The sequence below is a fragment of the Ictidomys tridecemlineatus genome, chromosome 3, assembly GCF_052094955.1.
Source record: "Ictidomys tridecemlineatus isolate mIctTri1 chromosome 3, mIctTri1.hap1, whole genome shotgun sequence".
NCBI lineage: Eukaryota > Metazoa > Chordata > Mammalia > Rodentia > Sciuridae > Ictidomys > Ictidomys tridecemlineatus.
Genome location: NC_135479.1, coordinates 43,405,082 through 43,429,233, shown reverse-complemented (window position 1 = coordinate 43,429,233; position 24,152 = coordinate 43,405,082). Strand labels below are relative to the sequence as shown.

General features: G+C 37.7%; 1 protein-coding gene across 1 annotated transcript in view; it reads right to left on the bottom strand.

The window, feature by feature from the left end:
* Positions 1–1,044: 1,044 nt before the first annotated feature.
* Efcab5 (EF-hand calcium binding domain 5) overlaps positions 1,045–24,152 on the bottom strand; it is a 130,766-nt gene continuing 107,658 nt past the window's right edge. The window contains exons 19-21 of the mRNA XM_078041082.1: positions 23,734–24,044; positions 23,032–23,128; positions 1,045–1,671 (exon numbers count right to left, since the gene is read on the bottom strand). Coding sequence (XP_077897208.1) covers positions 1,481–1,671; positions 23,032–23,128; positions 23,734–24,044 — 599 coding nt within the window. The 3' untranslated portion in view covers positions 1,045–1,480. The remainder of the gene's footprint in view (positions 1,672–23,031; positions 23,129–23,733; positions 24,045–24,152) is intronic.

The following is a 24,152-nucleotide window of genomic DNA, read 5'->3' as shown; positions in this document are numbered from 1 at the left end:
TAAACTTGGGTCCAAGATGAAATTTTTAATCAGCTTATGAACAATCATTGGTAAGTTGGATAATATAGAAAATACTTTTTTCCACACAATAGTTGCTGATGCCTGTCAATCCATTAACCATTTATGTATTATTAATAAAATTACTGAGGCTAGCCTCAGTTTCCCGAGTTGCTGGGATTTGGGGCATACACCAACGTCCTGGCTCTTTTTAGCTTCTTAACCCACTTCTAAGAATACTAGCTGTTGAGAACTGGGCAACTCACTCATTCTTTGAGCCTGTTTTCTCATTTATAAGTTGGAGATAATATCATGATACCAACTTTACAGATTGAGAGGATCAAGTGAGCTAATATGTGAAAATACTTCAAACAGGTTCATGCACCAAAATTTTTATGATATTTGTTACCATTAAGCCAGAGGTCATTTAGTTAATTACCATGATAATGGTTAAAAACAGTATTCTGCAAAATCTTCCCTTCCTCACTGCCTAAAATGCCATTTGTATTCACAGTGAACTCTTAATAAGCTTGTTCTGAAACCATTTGGATATGTGCTATCAGTTTAATATCTTCAAGAACACTGTTCCTAGAAATGTTGCAAATCTCTCAAAATGCCCTCCTCCAAATATGAAATAGGCTGACAGGTTAAAACAGGGCATGAGATCATCCAAGAGATGAGAACTGGTAATAACGCTGCCATCTTATCAGAAAAGGTTAAAAAGAGACCTCCAATCTCCAATTATAAGATGTTTAGAACATATTACATTTTGTCAACCTAATAAAGAAAATAAAATTTAATTTCCCAAAATTTTATTAAAAATGGAATCTTTCATCAGATATCTTATTGCAAAGATGAAATCTCACAGCATAGCAGTAAAGTTTGCTTTAATAACAAACTTTAAGCAAATACAAATTCTTTTTGTAGTTTTCAAACTTGAGAGGTTTATGTCATTTAAAAAGAAATGCTGTTTTCTTTTTTGCCATGAGTCATGGACAAACATTTTTCCACAAGAATTTTTGCTCATTAAAAAAGAAAAGGGGAGGGGGAAGGGGTAGCATTCAATTAAGTCTTTGAAAAATTAGAAAAACAATTTCAAGTCCATTTCTTAAAATCTTTATTTGGTTCCCTTTTGATGTAAAAACTGCCATTTTTTTCCTAAGTTTTCCCTTAAAACATATTAAAAGTAACCACCCAATCATCTATAGTAGTTTCATGGTATACACAAAGTTCAAATGAAAAGGGAACTTTCAGATATATTCTATGATGTACTAAAATACTTTTGATTATGGCTACATTAACTGGATATTTTTTAGTTAAATTTTCTCCTTAGGTAGTACTTCTGGATTTAGAAAATGCTGAGGTAAATGTCTAGGAGCAGAATATGTCTATGTGGCACTTCTTTCCCAGTTGAAAATATTTTATAGTTACACTGAACATGAATGACCAATATATTCTAAATCCAGTACCATTTCCATTAACATTATTTCTTTGGCAAAGGTTCCCCAGGCATTTTTGCATACCTACTGCTGTCAGACTTGGAGGGTAATGGAGGTATAATAGCATTATTAACTTTTTTGCTTAGTTGCATAAGAGCTAAACAGACGTGTATCCAGTGATACAGAAGTTCAATGACAGTATTACCAAATTTCCATACTTCAATTCGGGAATGACCTGCATCAAGGAAAAAAAAAAAACAAACCCAAGTTAGTGTGACTAGGTTTGAAATTTTATAATTAAAATGATTAAATTCCAATACTATGATTAAAGTTCATTAGATACATTTGGAGTCAAAACCATAGCAAAATCTTACTTAAATATGTAATTACAAGAATATGGATAGATAACATTTTGATATATACAGACAAAGGAATACTGCACAGCAACAGTTAACAATTAAACATTAATAGACAGCTCAATCTCAAAAACATATTGAGCCCAAAAAGTCATAGAATATTATATTTGTATATAATTTAAGAAGTTTAAAAATCTGTAAAATAGTTCACAAGGATGTAGAAAAAAAGAAATCATGCATGAAACTGATAAATACCAAATTCATAATAGTGTAATGAGAAAAGAACAAGATCAGGGAGAGATAGAGAGCATCAACTGTTCTCTATGTTTTCTATCTTTAAAACTGTCTGACTCAAAACATGGCATAAAGTTAAGGTTGGGTATAGAATATAGCTTTGTAATAATCACACAGGTATTAGTCCCTAATTAAAAATTATTTTTAAATATACAGTTACTCTTCACAGATTTTTAAAGTTGTTAAATTGAAAATTATTAAACTGCCATTCATAAAAAATATTTTTTCTAGGAGTCAGTAACTAATATTCAGACAGAATGGTCCAGTGGAAAGAGTATGTACTTTAGACTTGAGCAAATCTGGATTCCAATTTTGATACTACTCCAACTAATTCTGTGACCCTAAGCAGGTCATTTAATTGTTCTAAACCTAAGTTTCTTTTTCTGAAAAATTGTGGTAGTACCTCAGGATTTTTATAGGATTAATAAGAAAATATATACAAAGATCTATCACAGAGGTATCTCCCGCTCCCAGGTCTGTTTTATTTTCATTATTCATAGTTAACTCAGTGTCTAAACCAATAAAGAATTGCTTATTGAATTGAATAAACCATTAAATGTACTTCTAATTAAGAGCTTTAAATATAAGGTCTTCTATCTCATAACTTATCTATAATAATGACAATTACCCATTAGGATTTAAAAACAGAACACTTTATTTCCCTGTCTTCTACCAATACAAGGAACAAGTTTCCCTAAATTAGGTTTAGCTTTCCTATAGTTTTGAAGGTACTATTACAACAAAAGTTACAATATTTGAAAAGAAAGGGACATAAAATGTGGAAAACATTCACAAGTCTCCATTTTTATCTGAAGCTGACTTAAAACGTGAGTTCAATTAATTTTCAAAGATTCCTTTTTCACACACACATGCAGGCACTGTCTTTCCTCATTCAACTGTAAGTGTTCAATAAATGTTGAGTTGAAATAACATTAAAGAATAATTTAATTTGGTTTTTCAAATACTAAAAATTTTTCCAGATTAGAGCTCAATAACATTAATGACAATTATGAATAAAAACAAAACCAGATGCTAGTCATGAAAACACATTAAAAATATCTGATACATTTCATTTAATGGGCAATATTAGACCAATCAAAATACATACTTGAAATATTTAGGGTGCATTTGTAATAACTGATCTTTCTTTGTACTAATTAGCTTCCTGGAAACTTTATAAGGTAATGCTACTTTGATCACCTTAATGTTTGAATGTTATGATTAAAGTTCACCGTTTGGCACTCCTAAAACCAGTCCTGATTTTCCAGATAAAACAGCTCTGCTGCTCCCCACAGCTTTATTCTACCTTTCCCGAATCCATATTAAGAGCTTTGTTCCACCCATGCAGGCCTCAGTGTTCTTAGTTCAACATCCAAATGAACAGATCCCTGTCTACAGCCATTATGAAGCTTTTTGCCATCTCCATGGTGATTTAAGGACATGCTGATGGGGAGAGAGGTCGCTCCCTTTCACAAGCCCCGGTTGCTTATTTCCTGTCTTATTGTTACCAGAGACAAAGCTCTGAACCCATTGGGAGGTGGTTCTTGTTTCCTGTCTTTTCCAGAGATTGATGCCCTAACAGCTGGCTCTAATGATTCTCTAAGGATGTCTCCTTCGCGCTGCTCGGTTCCCCGTTGACGGTTGAGCGCTATTGCCCTCTGGTGGTGATTAGGTGACAGCTCTTTGCATGTTGGCAGAGACAGCTTATTCGTACAAACTTAGAAATTTTCACGCAGAGGTATTACTTTTATTTCTTTTATAATCATAAAAGATTAAGGGAGTTTTTGCTTTTCCTTGGCAAAGATTATAGTAAGTATTTTAAAAAATAATTATCTTTTAATTATAGGCAGACACATATCTTTATTTTATTTTTATGTGGTGCTGATGATCAAACCCAGTGCCTCATGAGTGCTAGGCAGGCGCTCTAGCCACAATCCCAGCCCCTATAGTAAATATTTTAATACATCCAAGCTATAAAGATTTCTAGGTCAAACCTTTGAATCTGTTCAGGGATCCATTCAGAAAACTTTTATTATAGTATTTTTGCAGGTTTTAGTTTAATCAAAGTTTTAATTGCATAGGGAATTTATTATGCTGGAAACACTAGGTTATAAAAAGGATGTTTTAAAATTAAAACTCCATTTATGAATTACTGCATTAACACTGGATTAATTAATTTAAATCCTTTGGGGATTATAGACAATTAGCAAAAATGGGCAAAGCAAAAAGAATGAAGTATGTAAGCTTCAGGTTTGAAAGCTAGTTTGTAACTGCTCCTTTCAACTACCAACTAACTCATCAGCAGCAGCTTTTCTTGAATGCTCCTCTCCTTCATCATTAGTTCTTTTAGTTTTAGTTCTTTTATTTCTATTGATTTACATGCCATAAATCACTCAACATTAATGCTGCACTCAATGAAGGGAAGGTCCATACAATAATATATGTGTATGCAAATTTCAATAGTTTTTATGTAGGCAAGGAACTTATGTTTGCCAAGAAGCTGACCACTTAATCTGTTTCTGTTAATTTAATGTGGTCCCAAACCCACTGTATGGTGCTGCCTCCCAGGCATATCAGGAAAAGAATCAAAGTTAAATGGAGGAGGTAAAAACACCTTATTTCTTGAGTTTATCAAAGTTTGGGTGGAAGTTTTTTCCAAGATGAATACTGAGCTCTTGCAGAGTACATTAGTTTCATTCCTATTGTAGGCATAATTTCAGTAATATCACATGTACTGGCTTTTTTCCTGATGTAGCTATAAATCAAAAGTGTCACTTGAAATCAGGGTAATTTATCTTTACAAAAATTCACAGTTTAGCCAGGCACAGTGGTGCATACCCGTGTAACTCCAGCAACTTGGGAGGTTGAGGCAGGAGGATAATAGGTTCAAGACCAACCTGGGCAACTTAGCAAGATCCTCTCTCAAAACAAAACAAAACAAACAAACAAAAAATAGAAAGGGCTGGGTTATCTCAGTGGTAGAATTCCCCCAGGTTCAATCCCAGTACCACATGCACACACAAAAAATTTATAGTTTAATGCAGTAACCTTCAAATTTTTGATGATGTACTTTAATTCTTCAAGTAACAAATGTTGACCACATACCCCAAAATATGATTTTTTTAAAAAAAATTGTAGATGGACAGACTGCCTTTATTTTATTTATTTTTATTTTTATGTGGTGCTGGGGATCAAATCCAGTGCCTCACACACTCTAGGCAAGTACTCTGCCAGCAAGCTATAGCCCCAGCTCCTCACATATATGTTTGTTTGTTTATTTATTTATTTTAATTTGGAGGGAGTACTGGGAATTGAACCTAGGTGTGCTTAGCCATTGAGCCACATCCCCAGCCATTTTAAAAAATTTGCATTTTGAGACAGTTTTTCAGTAAGTTGCTTAGGGTCTCACTAAGTTGTTGAAGCTGGCCTTGAACTTGCAATCCTCCTGCCTCAGCCCTGAGTTACTAGGATTTCAGGAAAAGAGGAACACCAATATTTTGCTCCTACTCCTGTCTTCTCAGAGCCACAACCACCTCCTCTCCCATCCTCACACTGTCAGATAATCCTGCTTCCAACTTCATTGTAAAAGCTGAAGCAATAGAAGACAACCTCCCCAGTCTCACCAGCACATTTACCCACTTATTCCCTTCTGCACCACTTACTATATCCTGATCCTGTAATCATAAACCAACTCCTCAATTGGTGCACCAGATGTAAGGTAGTTGTACAATTTATTGTCCAAGCCACTACACATTTGTTTTTTTTTTTTTTGGGGGGGGTGACCAGGGATTGAACCCAGGGTGCTTAGCCACTGAACTTCATCCCCGGCCCTTTTAAAAATATTTTACTTAGAGGCAGGGTCTTGCTGAGTTACTTAGGGCCTCACTAAGTTGCTGAGGCTGGCTTTGAATTTGTAATCCTCCTGTCTCAGCCTCCTGAGCTACTTGGATTACAGGCATGTGCCACTGCACCTGTCCCAAACTGGTACTAAATGAATAAGTCACCAGAACAATAAGCAAGAATTGAAACCGTCTGAAGGTAACCAGATTCCTTCCTCCCTCATCTGCTTGAAGACATTGCTTCAGGAGTTCTCTATCTCCAACATGGTCAACTTTTTGCTTTCCATAGGATTATTCCCAACAGAATCAAACCTGCTGTTATCTCTCTCGTTTTCAGAACAAAACTTCTTTGACCCCATTTCTCTTTCCAGTTACTGCACCATTTATTTGTTCCTTTTTGTGGAAAGACATTTAAAAAAGTTGTCTCTACTTAGTCTTCTCTCCTCCTTTTGCAAACCATCTATTTACCAATGAATCTGAATTTCAGCCTAGAACTTTCTCCAAAATCCCAGATTTATTTATATTCACATTTCTACTTGAATATCCAATAGACACCTTAAACTCTGCATGTCAAAATCTGCATACTGCCAGGCATGGTGGCACATGCCTGTAATCTTAGTGGCTTGGGAGGCTGAAGCAGGAGGATCAAAAGTTCAAAGCCAGCCTCAGCAAAAGTGAGGTGCTAAGCAACTCAGTGAGACCCTGTCTCAATAAAATACAAAATAGGGCTGGGGATGTGGCTCAGTGGTTAAGTGACCTTGAGTTCAATGCAGTAACCCCCCATTCCCATGCAAAAAAATATTTGTATACATCATTCTCCCCCACCAAAGCCTGCCTCACCTACAGTGTTCTCCATCACAGTTGATGGCAACTCCTTTCTTCCAAACCATGGAGTCAAGCTTGGCCCTCTGTTTCTTTCTCATTCCACATCCAAACTGTCAAGATATATTTTGGCTTGACTTCTCATAGACACTGTTTAAAATATGATCTTTTCATCATCTCCATTGGTACCATTGTCATCTGAATTCCTACAACAACTCCTCTAATTGTTCTCTCTGACCCCCAAAGTACCTTTTCATCATAGCAGCAGAGTGATCCTTTTGAAACATAGGTCAAGTTATGACATTCCTCTCCTTAAAACCCTACAATGATTCCACTTCTCAATTAAAGTAAAAGACAAGACATTGTGGTAGTTTTTGAGGCCCTAATTGATTCAGCCCCCAATTACCTTCTGACCTCATCTCCTATTTACCTCCTTCTTTTCATTCTGCTCCGGATACAATGACATCCTTCCTAAGATTTGAACACACTCCTTATTCCTACCTGAGGGCCTTTGCATTGGCTGTGTTCTCTGTCTGGATTATTCTTTCCACAAGTATCTCTATCTGGCTGATTCCCTTACTTTCTTCAAATCTCTGCTTAAATCTCACCTTCCCCTTATACCCAGTCCCAGGAATAGAACACAGGGATGCTCTACCACTGAGCTACATCCTCAGCCCTTTTTATTTTTCATTTTGAGATAGAGTCTTGCTAAGTTGCCGAGGCTGGCCTCAAACTTGTGAACCTCCTGCCTCGGCCTCCAGAGTTGCTATGATTATAGGTGTCACCATCGTGCCTGGTTAAATCTTGCCTTCTCGATAAGGTCTATATGACTACTCAAGTTTGCACTGCCTAGCATGCACAAAGTCATATAGGGTTGGTTACCAGTAGCACAAAAAAATTTTTAAAAACTTTCCTGCTCATGCCTCTTCCCTGCCTTCCACCCATGCACTCCACTGCCTTGCCCTGCCTTTTTTCATCAGCACTTATTTTCTACCTTAGAATATAACTTATTTATCTATTATGTTGATTATGTATTCTCTACTCTCCTTTTTCAGAATGTAAGTTTCTTGTGAGCAGGGAGGTTGATCTGTTTTGTTTATTACTATACCTCAAGAGCCTAAAATAGGACTGGCACATAGTTAGCATTAAAGACTTTTTGTTGAGTAAAGGAGGCAGCAACAAAATTTTGGAAGTGAAAAGCAGAGGAAGGGATGATATCTGGTAGCATTCAGGAGAAAAACAGGATTTTATTTTATTTTTTATTTAATTATTTAAGCACTGGGGATTGAACCCAGGGGTGCTCTATCACTGAGCTAGATCCCCAAGTTTCTTAGGGCCTTGATAAGTTGCTGAGGCTAACCTCCTACCTGAGCTTCCCAAGGCACTGGGATTACAGGCATGTGCCACCATGCCTGGCAAAACAGGATTTTTAAATCAGCACTATAAAAAAGCTTAGATCCAAACCTGACCCATAATTCTTAAATGGTCAGGAGGGTTTGTTGAAGTTGTCTAGGAAAGAGTTACATCCTTAAAAAATCCTCCCCAAATCACCCCTTCCCAACTCTAGAAATTTATTTCTCAGAGGGGATAACATAGAAAGCCTATGAACTGGGGGATACCAGACACAGATAAGAGAGAGAGGACAAGACTAAAAATGGGGAGAGTATGAGTATGTATACTGAATACTAAGGTCCTGTAGACTTCCACATTGTGACAGATTTCCTCTCCAGGCAGCGTACTGTAAGAATCTTCTCAGGAGGCTGATTGCCCAAGATAAAGAACCCAGAGATAAAGATGCTGGAGGTTCCCCACAAGGTCCCCTGGATAATCCCAGTGAAACTTGATTAACAACCCCCCACCCTCCACCATCAGAGCTTTCAGCTTTTTCTTTAGTCTCTTCACTCTAAAATATAAACAACACCTGAAGGAAAACCTCTAGCAAGAGACACACAGACCTCAACACTAAAGCAGAAAGAAAGAGGAGGAATGACAGGGAGAAGATAACTTCAAGAATAAATTATCATTCAGTCCTGAGAAAGATAAGATGAAGCATAAACAAGATGCTGTAGAAACCAATTATATAGAGCGCAACCACCTAAGGTAGGGGTGTATCTCAGTGGTAGAGCACTTGCCTAGCACACTTCAGATACTGGAAGCACTGAAAAAAAAAAAAAACACTGAAATTAAAACTTGCAGAAACAGTCTCTTTTCATCATCTTGGAGCCTGTGGAGGCCACTGGGAACAGGACTTCTAAAAGGCAAATATATCTGGAAGGCTGGTTTGAGGCCATGTTTTCTGGCTATCAGCAGTGTCTCTAGAATCAAAGGAAGTATACAACTCTTCTTAAAATTGAAGGTGTTTATCCCTGAGATGAAACTGAATTCTACTTGGACATGAAATATTCTTATGTGTACAAAACAAACAGTGATTCTTGGCAGCAAACCAAACCAGAGTAATCTGGATAAAGGGAACTTGTACCATTGGAGTATGGAGTATGGTTAGTGCCCAATTCTGAAGTTACCTTCCTGCTAAAGTCATTAGACACAATCTGTGTGAAGCTGTACCATTCAAGGATTTAAACTAATGAAAAGTAAATAAAAGTGGATTTGTGTGCTCTTTCTCTCTCTCTCTCATATATATATATATATATATATATATATATATATATATATAATTTTTTTAGTTGTAGTTGGACACAACACCTTTATTTCACTTTTTTATTTTTATGTGGTGCTGAGGATCGAACCCAGGGTCTCACACGTGCAAGGCAAGCGCTCTACCGCTGACCCACAACCCCAGCCCCTGGATTTGTGCTCCTGTAAACAAAAAATGCAGAAACAAACAAACGAACAAAAATCAATAGAGAGAACAGGACCAGAGGCCTGCCAGTGTGGTAGACACATCGCCCCGGTTGGGGGAGGAGCAGAGCCGCCATGCGCCTGCAAGGTAGGCAGACCTGCGACCCACTGGCAGAACAGGCCCAGCAGCCTGCGGAGGGGCAGAGCCGCTCCCCGTGCCTGCAAGGTAGGCGGAACTGCGACCACCGACAGAACAGGCCCAGTGGTCCGCGGAGAGGCAGAGCTGGCACCCGCGCCTGCAAGGTAGGCGGACCTGCTACCGACTGGCAGTACAGGCCCAGCAGACTGCCGGTGTGGTAGGCACATTGCCCCAATTGGAGGAAGGGTAGAGCCACTGCCTGCGCCTTCGAGGGAGACTTTGCAACTATACAAGAGCAAAATAAATATATAGGGGGAAAATTCAATAACACAACAGTTTCACCAAGTAGAAAGAAACGCGAACAGTATGAAAAGACAAGGAAAGAAAGGACCACAAGCAATGCAGGTAAACTCAACATTAGAAGAGATAATATCTGCAGCAGGTGGAATGTCAGATAAAGCATTCAGGATATACATGCTTCAGATGATCTGGAGTCTCAAGGAAGACATTAGACAGCAAAAAAAAATCACTTCGACAATGAATTACATAAACAAATCCAAGAAGCAAAAGATCAACTATACAGGGAGATAGAGGTTATAAAAAACAAACAAACAGAAATCCTAGAAATGCAGGAAGCAATAAACCAACTTAAAAACTCAATTGAGAATACTATCAGCAGAATAGAACACTTAGAAGATAGAACATCAGACAATGAAGACAAAGTATTTCATCTTGAAAAGAACATAGACAGTTCAGCAAGACTGTTAAGAAACCATGAGCAGAACATCCAAGAAATATGGGATAACATAAAGAGACCAAACTTAAGAGTCATTGGGATACAGGAAGGTATAGAGGTCCAAACCAAAGGAATGAGCAATCTAATCAACAAAATAATATGAGAAAACTTCCCAGACTTGAAGAATGAGACAGAATCCCCAATCCTAGAAGCCTACAGGACGCCAAATGTGCAAAATTATAAGAGATCCACACCTAGACACATTATAATGAAGATGCCCAACATACAGAATAAGGAAAGAATTTTAAAAGCTACAAGAGAAAGGAAGCAGATTACATTTAGGGGTAAACCAATCAGGATAATAGCTGATCTTTCAACACAGACTCTGAAAGCTAGAAGATCCTGAAATAACATATTTCAAACACTGAAAGAAAATGGGTTCCAACCAAGAATTGTGTATCCAGCGAAATTAAGCTTCAGGATGGAAGATGAAATTAAAACCTTCCATGATAAACAAAAGTTAAAATAATTTGCAGCTAGAAAACCATCTCTCCAAAAAATCCTTGGCAAAACATTACAGGAAGAGGAATGGAAAATAACAATGAAAACCAACAGTGGGAGGTAGTACAGTAAAGGGGGGAAAATAATCAAAGAGGAAAACAAACCATGTTTAGTAACATAAATAAACAAATATGGCTGGAAGAACAACCCATATCTCAATAATAACCCTAAATTTTAATGGCTTAAACTCACCAATTAAGAGACACAGGCAAGTAGAATGGATCACAAAACAAGATCCAACAATATGCTGCCTACAGGAGACACATTTGAAAAGACATACATAGACTGAAGGTGAAAGGTTGGGAAAAATCATATCACTCATATGGACTTCGGAAACAAGCAGGAGTGTCCATACTCATATCAAATAAAATAGATTTCAAGCAAAAGTTAATCAAAAGGGATAAAGAGGGACACTACAAACTGCTCAAGGGAACCATACACCAACAAGACATAACAATCATAAATATATATGCCCCAAACAATGGTGCAGCTATGTTCATCAAGCAAACTCTTCTCACATTCAAGAGTCTAATAGACCACCATACAATAATCATGGGAGACTTCAACACACCTCTCTCATCACTGGACAGATCTTCCAAACAAAAGTTGAATAAGGAAACTATAGAACTCAATAACACGATTAATAACCTAGACTTAATTGACATATATAGAATATACCACCCAACATTAAGCAGTTACACTTTTTTCTCAGCAGCGCATGGATCCTTCTCAAAAACAGATCATATATTATGTCACAGGGCAACTCTTAGACAATATAAAGGAGTAGAGATAATACCATGCATCTTATCTGATCATAATGGAATGAAACTGAAAATCAACAATAAAAGAAGGAAGGAAAAATCATGCATCACTTGGAGAATGAACAATAGGTTACTGAATGATCAATGGGTTATAGAAGACATCAAGGAGGAAATTAAAAAATTCTTAGAGATAAATGAAAACACAGACACAACATATCGGAATCTATGGGACACATTGAAAGCAGTTCTAAGAGGAAAATTCATTGGTTCGAGTTCATTCCTTAAAAAAAGAAGAAAACAACAAACAAATGATCTCATGCTTCATCTCAAAATCCTAGAAAAAGAAGAGCAAAACAACAGCAAAAGAAGTAGAAGGCAAGAAATAATTAAAATCAGAGCTGAAATTAATGAAATCGAAACAAAAGAAACAATTGAAAAAATTGACAAAACTAAAAGTTGGTTCTTTGAAAAAATAAATAAAATCAACAGACCCTTAGCCATGCTAACGAAGAGAAGAAGAGAGAGAACTCAAATTACTAGCATATGGGATGAAAAAGGCAATATCACAACAGACACTTCAGAAATACAGAAGATAATCAGAAATTATTTTGAATCCTTATGCTCCAATAAAATAGAAGATAGTGAAGGCATCGATAAATTTCTTAAGTCATATGATCTGCCTAGATTGAGTCAGGAGGATATAGACAACCTAAACAGACCAATATCAATTGAGGAAACAACCATCAAAAGACTACCAACTAAGAAAAGCCCAGGACTGGATGGGTATACAGCAGAGTTTTACAAAACCTTTAAAGAGGAACTAACACCAATACTTTTCAAGCTATTCCAGGGAAATAGAAAAAGAGGGAGAACTTCCGAATTCATTCTACGAGGCCAACATCACCCTGATTCCTAAACCAGACAAAGACACTTCAAAGAAAGAAAACTACAGACCAATATCTCTAATGAACCTAGATGCAAAAATCCTCAATAAAATCCTGGCAAATTGGATACAAAAACATATCAAAAAAATTGTGCCACCATGATCAAGTAGGATTCATCCCTGGGATGCAAGGCTGGTTCAATATATGGAAATCAATAAATGTTATTCACCACATCAATAGACTTAAAAATAAGAACCATATGATCATCTCGATAGTTGCAGAAAAAGCTTTCGACAAAGTGCAGCATCCCTTTATGTTCAAAACTCTAGAAAAACTAGGGATAACAGGAACATACCTCAATATTGTAAAAGCAATCTATGCTAAGCCTCAGGCTAGCATCATTCTGAATGGAGAAAAATTGAAGGCATTCCCTCTAAAATCTGGAACAAGACAGGGATGCCCTCTTTCACCACTTCTGTTCAACATAGTTCTCGAAACACTGGCCAGAGCAATTAGACAAAAGAAATTAAAGGCATAAAAATAGGAAAAGAACTTAAATTATCACTATTTGCAGATGACATGATTCTATACCTAGCAGACCCAAAAGGGTCTACAAAGAAACTATTAGAGCTAATAAATGAATTCAGCAAAGTAGCAGGATATAAAATCAACACGCATAAATCAAAGGCATTCCTGTATATCAGCGACAAATCCTCTGAAATGGAAATGAGGACAACTACTCCATTCACAATATCCTAAAAAAAAATTAAAATACTTGGGAATCAACCTAACAAAAGAGGTGAAAGACTTATACAATGAAAACTAAAGAACCCTAAAGAGAGAAATAGAAGAAGATCTTAGAAGATGGAAAAATATACCCTGTTCATGGATAGGCAGAACTAACATCATCAAAATGGCGATATTACCAAAAGTTCTCTATAGGTTTAATGCAATGCCAATCAAAATCCCAAAGGCATTTCTTGTAGAAATAGATAAAGCAATTATGAAATTCATATGGAAAAATAAAAGACTCAGAATAGCAAAAACAACCCTAAGCAGGAAGTGTGAATCAGGTGGAATAGCGATACCAGACCTCAAACTATGCTACAGAGCAATAGTAAAAAAAACCAGCATGGTACTGGTACCAAAACAGGCAGGTGGACCAATGGTACAGAATAGAGGACACAGAAACCAATCCACAAAACTACAACTATCTTATATTTGATAAAGGGGCTAAAAGCATGCAATGGAGGAAGGATAGCATCTTCAACAAATGGTGTTGGGAAAACTGGAAATCCATATGCAACAAAATGAAACTGAATCCCTTTCTCTCGCCATGCACAAAAGTTAACTCAAAATGGATCAAGGAGCTTGATATCAAATCAGAGACACGGCATCTGATACAAGAAAAAGTTGGCTACGATCTACATACTGTGGGGTCGGGCTCCAAATTCCTAAATAGGACACCCATAGCACAAGAGTTAAAAACTAGAATCAACAAATGGGACTTACTCAAACTAAAAAGTTTTTTCTCAGCAAAAGAAACAATAAGAGAGGTAAATAGGGAGCCTACATCCTGGGAACAAATCTTTACTCCTCACACTTCAGATAGAGCCCTAATATCCAGAGTATACAAAGAACTCAAAAAATTAAACAATAAGAAAACGAATAATCCAATCAACAAATGGGCCAAGGACCTGAACAGACACTCCTCAGAGGAGGACATACAATCAATCAATAAGTACATGAAAAAATGCTCACCATCTCTAGCAGTCAGAGAAATGCAAATCAAAACCACCCTAAGATACCATTTCACTCCAGTAAGATTGGCAGCCATTATGAAGTCAAACAACAACAAGTGCTGGCGAGGATGTGGGGAAAAGGGTACACTTGTACATTGCTGATGGGACTGCAAATTGGTGCAGCCAATTTGGAAAGCAGTATGGAGATTTCTTGGAAAGCTGGGAATGGAACCACCATTTGACCCAGCTATTCCCCTTCTCGGTCTATTCCCTAAAGACCTAAAAAGAGCATGCTACAGGGACACTGCTACATTGATATTCATAGCAGCACAATTCACAATAGCAAGACTGTGGAACCAACCTAGATGCCCTTCAATAGACGAATGGATAAAAAAAATGTGGCATTTATACACAATGGAGTACTACTCTGCATTAAAAAATGACAAAATCATAGAATTTGCAGGGAAATGGATGGCATTAGAACAAGATTATGCTAAGTGAAGCTAGCCAATCCCTAAAAAACAAATGCCAAATGTTTTCTTTGATATAAGGAGAGTAAGAACAGAGTTGGGAGGAAGAGCATGAGAAGAAGATTAACATTAAACAGGGGTGAGAGGTGGGAGGGAAAAGGAAAGAGAAGGGAAATTGCATGGAAATGAAAGGAGACCCTCATGGTTATACAAAATTACATACAAGAGGAAGTGAGGGGAAAGGGAAAAAAAATAAGGGGGAGAAATGAATTACAGTAGATGGGGTAGAGAGAGAAGATGGGAGGGGAGGGGATGGGGGATAGTAGAGGATAGGAAAGACAGCAGAATACAACAGACACTAGTATAGCAATATGTAAAACAGTGGATATGTAACTGATGTGATGCTGCAATCTGTATATGGGGTAAAAATGGGAGTTCATAACCCATTTGAATCAAAGTGTGAAATATGATATGTCAAGAACTATATAATGTTTTGAACAACCAACAGTAAAAATTAAAGGAAAAAAATTTAAAAAAAATAAAAAAAATTTAAAAAATCAATAGAATTAGAAAACAAGAATATCTTAGGAATTGAATCAAAAAGACAAAAAGATGGAAAGGTGTGTGTGTGTGTGCTGCACGCACTTATTTATTTATTTATTTATTTATTTATTTATTTTGCAGTGCTAGGGATAGAACTTAGGGTCTTATGCATGATAAATTAGTGCTCTACCATTGAACTACACCCTAGACAAGAAAGTAGAATTTTTAAGACTGAATCTAGGAAATTTAATGGCCAAATAATAAGAATTGCAAAGAAGGCAGGACAGGGCCACCATCATCCCATAGGTTGCCTTTGTGTACGTAAGAGAAAGGCACCTATCTTCAGTGAATGCACTCTGGGCACAGCTTGGTGAGCAGAAAAAGATGTGTGAAGGAAAGGATGCCGCTCCTTCAAGCAGACATAGCTTCAGGCAATGGCACATTGTTTATTGAGTGTGAAGATACTCATCCAGGACTTCAGAATCTGAATTTCATGATTGAAAAGACCCAGCAGCAAGATCAACAGATGGAAATAGACAAAAACCAAGTCATATCATTATGAAATTTCACAACCTTAGGGATTAAGTTTGGGGGGGAAAAAAAGACCACGTGCACAGAATCAGAAATCAGAAAGGCTACAGATTTCTAAACAATAATCTTGAAAGTTAGAAGATAATGGAGCTATTTCTACAAAACATTAAAAGAGTTACTATGTGACCCAACAATTCCACTCCTCACGTATATGCCCAAGAGAACTGAATACATATCCTTACATAAAATTTGTAAACAAATGTTCATAGCAGCATATTCATAGTAGCCCCAAAATGAAAACAACCTACAGATCTATCAACTGAATAATAGATAAACAGTATATAGTATATCCATATAAGAGATAATTAAGGGCTGGGGTTGTGGGTCAGTGGTAGAGCACTTGCCTAGCACGTGTGAGGCACTGGGTTCAATTCTCAGCACTGTATAATAAAATAAATAAAATAAAGGTCCATTGACAACTAAAAAAAGTTCAAAAAAGAGATAATCAAGCCATAAGTAAGAAATGAAGTACTGATATGAGCTAGAACAGAAATAGACTTTGAAAACGTACTAAGTGAAAGAAGCCAGACTCAAAAGGCCAAATGTATGATTCCATTTATACAAAATGTTCAGAAGAAGCAAATCCAGAAGACACAGAAGACAGATTAGTGGTTGCCAGGGAACAGAGGGAGAGGAGAAGGGAATGAGCACTACTGGGTATTGAGTTTCTTTTTGGAGTGATGAAAATGTCATAGAATTAGATAGTGGTGATGATTGTGCAACTTTGGGTCTATATTCAAAACCACAAAATTGCATACTTCAAAATGGTGAAATTTATGTTATGTGACTTATATCTCAATTTTTAAAAATGAAAATGGAGTAACGACTTCAAAACGATATTCCCCAGAAAAATGCAAATCATGTATAAGGGTTGAATAAAAACATTTCAGACATAAAATGTCTCAAAAATTTACCATGCATGTACTCTTTCTCAGGAAACAACTGTTGGAGATGAACTACTTCAAAACAAAGGAATAAATAAAAAATGATCTAAGAGAATAGCAAAGTAAATTCCTCTGATAGTTTCACAATGAATCTCAGGAAGGTCGCTAACAGCTGATCTAATGGTAAGGGAAAGACTTCAGATAGAAAAAGAAGTGAGCTCTCTGGAAGAGGTGGCTTTGGGAAAAAAATTAAATTGAAACTAAAAATTACCTGCTTAACTGTCCTTATAGAAAATCATATAAATAAAATAAGAAAAGTGGTGGAAATTATCAAGAAGTACAGGTCAGGTTCAGTAATCACTCATGTAATTCCAATGACTTGGGAAGCTGAGGCAGGATGATCACAAGTTTGAGACTAGCCTAGGCAATTTAGCAAGATCTTGTCTCAAAAAATAAATAAATTAATTAAAAGTGGCTGGAGATGTAGCTAAGTGGTAGAGCACCCTTGAGTTCAGTCCCTAGTACTGTAAAAACAAAATAAGACACAGAAACACAAAGAAATCTAAGACATTTAAAAATAAAATTATTGGGGCTGGAGTTATGGCTCAGTGGTAGAGCAAGGCCCTGAGTTCGATTCTCAGCACCACATATAAATAAATAAATAAACAAACAAATAAATAAGTAAAGGTATTGTGTACAATTACCAAAAAATAAATATTAAAAAATAATAAAAATAAAATTATTTACTTCAGGAAAAATCAACAGTAAAAAATGATCAAAATATAGTACAATTGGGCTCAGTGATGCACACCTGTAATCCCAGGGGCTCAGGAGGCTGAGGCAGGAAGACTGCAAGTTCAAGATCAGTCTCAGCAATTTTGTGAGGCCCTGAGCAACTTAGTGAGACTCTGTCTCAAAAAATATAATAAAATAAAAGGTTAGGGATAGGGAGCACCTCTGGGTTTAATCCTCAGTACAAAAAGACAAAACAAGATATAGTACAATGCTCAGCTGTAGATAACACTTGCACAAGGAAAATCATACAAACATTGCATTTTAATTTAATCCCAAATTAAATGGTACATTGGGAAGATGGGGTAAGAGAATGATGGTATACCAGAAGGAAACCCTCATCTGGGACAACAGGAAATGAATTAGTAGGGTTTAAAATTGGTGACTCAAAAGATAACACTGTGTGCATAATATTAGAAATAGACTTGCAAATACCAGAATAAGCAATAATACCAAAAAGGATTGCCTCTTGGGAGGGGATCTGAGGAGAGTGAGAAGTGATGGACTAGTTGCTTTTAAAATGTTTTACTTTTAAAATGTTTATTTGAACTTTTGAAGTATTTTAATAAAAATATACAATTTAAAAATAGTTTTGCTATAAAAGATTGTTTTAACATCCACTAAAGTGAAAAAAAAAGAGGGTTACGTTAAGTAGAAAAATGTTCTCATTAAACTAATTTTAAAAGCTTTTAATCAGATGTCCAAGCAGCAGTGATATTACCTAGACAATTAAAACCATTTTCCGTTGTTCCTCTTAACTTAAAAACTACTGTTGGAAAGCTTTGGAATTTAAAATCAAAAGGAGTGATAAGGAATAGAAAGGTATTTGCTGCTTTAATTGTCTTTCTTTTTTCCTCTGAATAATTTTGAACTGAAAATGGAAGGGCTCTGCATCCATGGGAAATGTGTCAGATAGCTGGGCCCCAGCTCTTTTCCAAACCCTCAAAACTCTTCCTGAATAGTGTATAAGTACATGTTTAATATCTTAGCTAAAAGAACTCTAGAAGAGATTTTGTCCAGGACAAAGGGAATCTTTTATTCCTAGTAAAGAACCAAGCTACATCTCCAGACCTTTTTTTTTTTTTTTTTTTTTTTTGAGTCAGGATCTTGCTAAGTTGCTGAGAGGCTGGTCTCAAATTTATAATCCTCCTGCCTCAGCCTCTCAAGTCACTGGGATTACAGGAGTGCACCACTATGCCCAGCAAAGGGAATCTTTTCTAAAACTGAACTGATATTTCCTCTTCCACAGCCTGCAACCCATGAGCAGCCTATAGAGGGCATACCCTGGGCTCTCTGTTAAATCCAGGTCTAGCTGTGATGGCAGCTCTATTCTAACAAGGAAGAGTCAACAATTCCCAAAAGATGCTACCACCCATGATGGTTAGGTTCAAAGAGATGACAGAGAACTATGATTGAATGTAAGCCAGCATTAGTATATGTTCAAGTTAATAGTGTTAAGAACAATATTGATATCTTGTCCATTTCACTCTCACCCAGTTTAAAGTATCAGGCACGTCCTCGGAGTTCCAGATTGGGGTTCAGTGCTGTATTTCTATTTGTTATTCCTCAATTATTGGTAAGCTGTTGTAAAAAGTTCCTGTCTAATCCTCAGCAGTACAGTGAAAACGAAGGAAAGAGTTGTGTCCGACTTTGAAATGGAGGGGGAGGGAACTAGAACCACCTAATTGCAGTTAGCAATTACGGAAAGATCTCCTGGGGAAGGGGAATCTTGGACAAGAGTTAACTAGGACTGGGGGTCCAGCACTCCTTTCCCTAATGGCAAGGAATCCCCCTCCATTGTCCCTTTGGGAGGATCACAGTAGTGTTTTGTTGAAGAAGCCAGTGGGTTTCTTCATAGATGATGACTGCGCTGAGGCCTTAGCAGAGGAGGACCCTTGGGACTCCTGTACAAGGGGCAGAGGGCCTGGGAAGCTTCTGGCAAGACCAGTGTTGACATGAGAGTGATTCTAGGCATAATTGCAATGAGGGCTAGTTCTAGGGATAGCCTGTAGGTCTGAGAATATTTCCTGTCAGGCTATAGTACTCCAAACCTCCTGGAGTGGGGATAGAGGACAGGTCTGGGGCACCCTACAGAAAGACCAGGTGAGGCTGGCAGCAGAGGTCCAAAATGGAATGACCTTTGAGAAGGTGGTCAGGTCTTTTACCTGGGACTCCAGGTAAAAGAGATCAACTACTAGAAGTCCCTGAGGCAGAGTGACAGAGGATAGCAGGTTATTAATGTGCTCCTAAATGCACAGATGCCCGGAAGTGGCCACTGGAGTCACAGGGTACCCCTCGGGGAAGTCAGCAGCATTCATATCCAATGATTTAACCTTGGGAAGCCAGGATTGCTGAACAAATTGCCCACTGCTCCTTCATAGATGACTGCCTCAATCTAAAGTCAGGGCACAACTGCCTAGAGTTTCACCAGAATACCAAATATCCGCTTCTCCAACTAGGGTGAAGTGGATTAGAGCTGGCTACAGAAACCCTTAGACAGTAAGAGTGTACCACCAGCTTTAATTCTATGCTTTGGATAAAAATCATTAGTTTAGAAAGCTTGGTGGGTGGGTTAGGAGCTCTGCTATGTAGTCTATAGAAAGGAAGCAGTTCCTTCCTTTCCAGGCAGAAACCTACATATACTGTTGGTGGCATTTCATGCTGGGCGGGGTCTAAAAGCTGCTAGAAGGCCATGTAAAAGTTGTGCAATAACAGATTGCCCTTCTAAAAGACTGCTCTCCTGGCACAAACAGAAAGACACTCCAGAGCTCCTCTCCCTTCCCCCAAACAGGAAGCTTAGATTTTCCTGATATAATTGCATCTGAAGCAGAGGAACTGGAATGGAGGGGGGGGGCTATGAACTTTCTCACTGCTGCTGGACTGCGTGATAACACTACAGGCTGGATGGTGGTGGAGCCTATCAGCTGTTGGCTTCTGGGTGAGTGCTGTTCTGTTAACTGCAGTAATTCCTACCACCTGAGGGCACTGTTGGAACACAGAAAGTGGTGGAGAAAGTTGGTACCAAGGCTTCTCAGAATCAGCTAGGATAGTTCAAAGTGGGAGCAAACAGAGAAACAGAAATTTGCATGTGTTCTGAGTCAAAGGAATAGTATAAGAAAACGCAAGGTAGTTCTTGTAGGCGAATCAGCGGCAGGGCTCAAGGAGATTCTCTTGAGGCGTTGGTACATTGCATAAAAGGTGCCCTTGAGCTCTCCTATAGCTAGCTGGAGGTGGGCATATTAAGGGCTGAGAGACTACTCCTGTTAACACCTCTAAAGTGGAGACTGGAGAGGTCTGCTCCTCTCTGACAGAGGAAATGGATTGGACATTGGTGGGTGCCTGAGTCCTTGCCCAAGGAGGGGAACATTACTCTCAAAGGACACAAGGAACCTTAGCAGCAGAAGCTGGCTCTAGATCAAGGGGCTGGCAGGTTAGTGGGAACCAAATTGGAGTAGGGACCAGGGAGAATATAAACTAGACAAGCTGGTTACACCTGGTGCTAAATGCATTCCAAAAAGAAGAGCTCAACTAGGTGGGGCTGAGTCTGGGATTTAGACAGGCCAGAATCACGGACATAGAAAACATTTCTTCTAGACTTGCCTCTGTGAATAGTAAACAAGTACAGAATGAATATATAGAAGTATACAATGAATAAGCATTCATTTTTTTAATATTTATTTTTTAGCCATAGTTAGACACAGCACCTTTATTATATTTATTTATTTTTATGTGGTGTTGAGGATCGAACCCAGTGCCTCACACATGCTAGGCAAGCACTGTACCACTGAGACACAATCCCAGCCCTCCCCCAGTGTCATTTTGACAATATTCAAGTGGGAAGAGACTCCTCATAGGCATGAATAGTAGGTAATGAGAAGAGCAGGGTCCTCTTGGAGGCTAGTTATTACATTTAATTTTTTAAAAATATTTTTTTAGTTGTAGATGGACACAATGTCTTTGTTTTTATGTGGTGCTGAGGGCCTCTCATAGGCTAGGTGAGTGCTCCAAACCTGAACCACAACCCCAGACCCTAAATCTTCATTTTTGTTGATGTTGTTGTTATGGATTCCTGTGACTAGCATTTTAGAAGTTATACATGTAACACCTATGAAATCAGAAGCTCCCATGAATGAATTGAATTACAGTGGTAGCACCATTTCAAATAGTAATTCTAAACTTGACTCACATCACTCATGGTCACATTACTTCATGTTAATTTTTATGTGAATCTCAAGTTCTCTCCTATTCTCTTGCACTCCTGAACTGCTAGAAGCATCTCACCTTCCCATGCTAGATGATATCCCTCACATCCATCCACCTGGTTCACTACTCTACCACCCATGTGCTGTGGATGCCCACAGCCTGAGGAGTGTGGCCATCCTTCCTGGATTGCCTTTTCCCTCCTCTTCTCCTAGGAATCTCTCTGGTTTTGAGCCTCTGAGCCTAATAAATACATTACAGAAACCTCTGATGTGGTCTGGAGTCTACACAGAGAGAAGGAGAAGGGGAGGAGGTGGAGAAGGACAGGGTTAGGCAGTGATTTCTACAGAGCCATTTTCCCAATTAATGATTAACTTTTTATAAGTAACAAAGAGGAAGAAAACTTTACATGCATTTGTGACTGGTTCACTCACATCCATGGCCTGAGTTGTCTGGTGAGGTAATACATATCACTGGAGGAACAGCATGTATTTACACATTTACTTAGATGTGGCCAAAGAGGTTGTCATCTTCTCCAACCTGAAAGTCTTGCTATTCTGCAGTCCTGCTGATTCTCTTCCTCAATACAACTAGTGATCTAATATTTTATTCAATTCTTTACTAAAGATACTAACTAGCCTTTTAATTAAATGTTCCTGTCCTCACTGCAGCTCCTATTAATTTTCTTTTTTTTAATTTTTAGCTGTATATGGACACAATATCTTTCCTCACATGTGCTAGGCAAGTGCTCTACCACTGAGCTACAACTCCAGCCCATCTTTTCTTTCTTTCATTTCATTTCTTTTCTTTTTTAAGACAGAGTCTTATCATGTTGCCCAGGCTGGTCTTTACTTCTGGATTCAAGTGACCCTCCTGCCTCAGCCTCCTACATAGTTGGGATGCCTGGCTTTGCTTTTTTTTTTTTTGAATGAACAATACACATGTAGTCAATAAGAGAGATAGATGCACTTTTGAATTCTCATATATGTGGAATAGACAGTCTTTGGGAGGGAATATAGTAGATTATAAACAGTATCCCTCCTATTAGAAAACTTATAGTCATAACTTTTCTCCTAAAAATTTAATTTATGAACTACTTGCTTTACTCTAATAAAAACTGTTAATTACAATATGGTTTATTATTCTTGGCATAGATTTTAAACTGATTAAGTGGAAATTTACCTTTGATATATTTATTAATGAGCTGTACGTTGACTTCCACATGGCTAGCAGTTGGATCAAAGGAACAAATACTCTCCACTAAATATTTGTTAACAAACTGTGAACAAAGAACAAAAGAAAAAGAATGGGATCAACAGCAAGTAGAAATACGATGCCCAGTTCACCAGTTTACATAATTCTATTTACAAAGAATTTAAAATGGGTACAACTAATCTATGGTGTTAGAAGTCAAGATCATGGTTACCTTTCCTAGGGTGTATGGGTTGGTGGGTAGAGATTATGGGAAAGGATTCAAAGGAGAGTTTAGGGGATGTCAGTAATGTTCTGTTTCTTTCTCTCATTCATTTTTTTTTTCAATCAGGGATTGAACCCAGGGGTGATTTACCACTGAGCCACATCCCCAGCACTTTTTAGTTTTTATTTTGAGACACGGTCTCACTGAGTTGCTTAGAGTCTCACTAAATTTCTGAGGCTGGCTTTGAACTCACAATCCTCCTGCCTTAGTCTTCCAAGCTGATGGGATTACAGGTGTGGGCCATGGCACTCGGCATATTCTGTTTCTTGATGCATCTATTACATGGATGTGTTCATTATGTGAATAATCTTGCATTTGTATACTTATAAGTTGTGTTATTATGATTTGTACACCCAAATCTGTGCAGGTTATTATTCAATAAAAATAGTGATTTTAAGAAAACGTACAAGTTTATCCTTATCCCAATCTTCTGATTCAGATTCAGATTCAGATTCACTTGCAGGTTCAGATTCCAAATCTGTATGAAAGAATAAAATAACTCCCTTCAGGATGTCATGCACTAGGTTTACGTGGGCTTTCAACTCCTTGGCCTTGCTGTCTTTAGAAGATGTTGTCTCTATCTGAGTATTATGATCGTAGAGCAACAGTGTCACAAAGTCCATGGAACTAAGTAGTTTGAGGCATGCCTGCAGTTCCTGCAGCATGATTCGAAAGAAGATAATTCCTGCTCGTTGGACTTCCCCAACTTTTTCCATCTCTGAAAGAACAGAATGACATTGATGACATCACACATTGATGTTGAGTCCCATACATTGCTTTTCCCTAGGATTATAAGCCTATTTCAGGGCTGGGGTTGTGGCTCAGC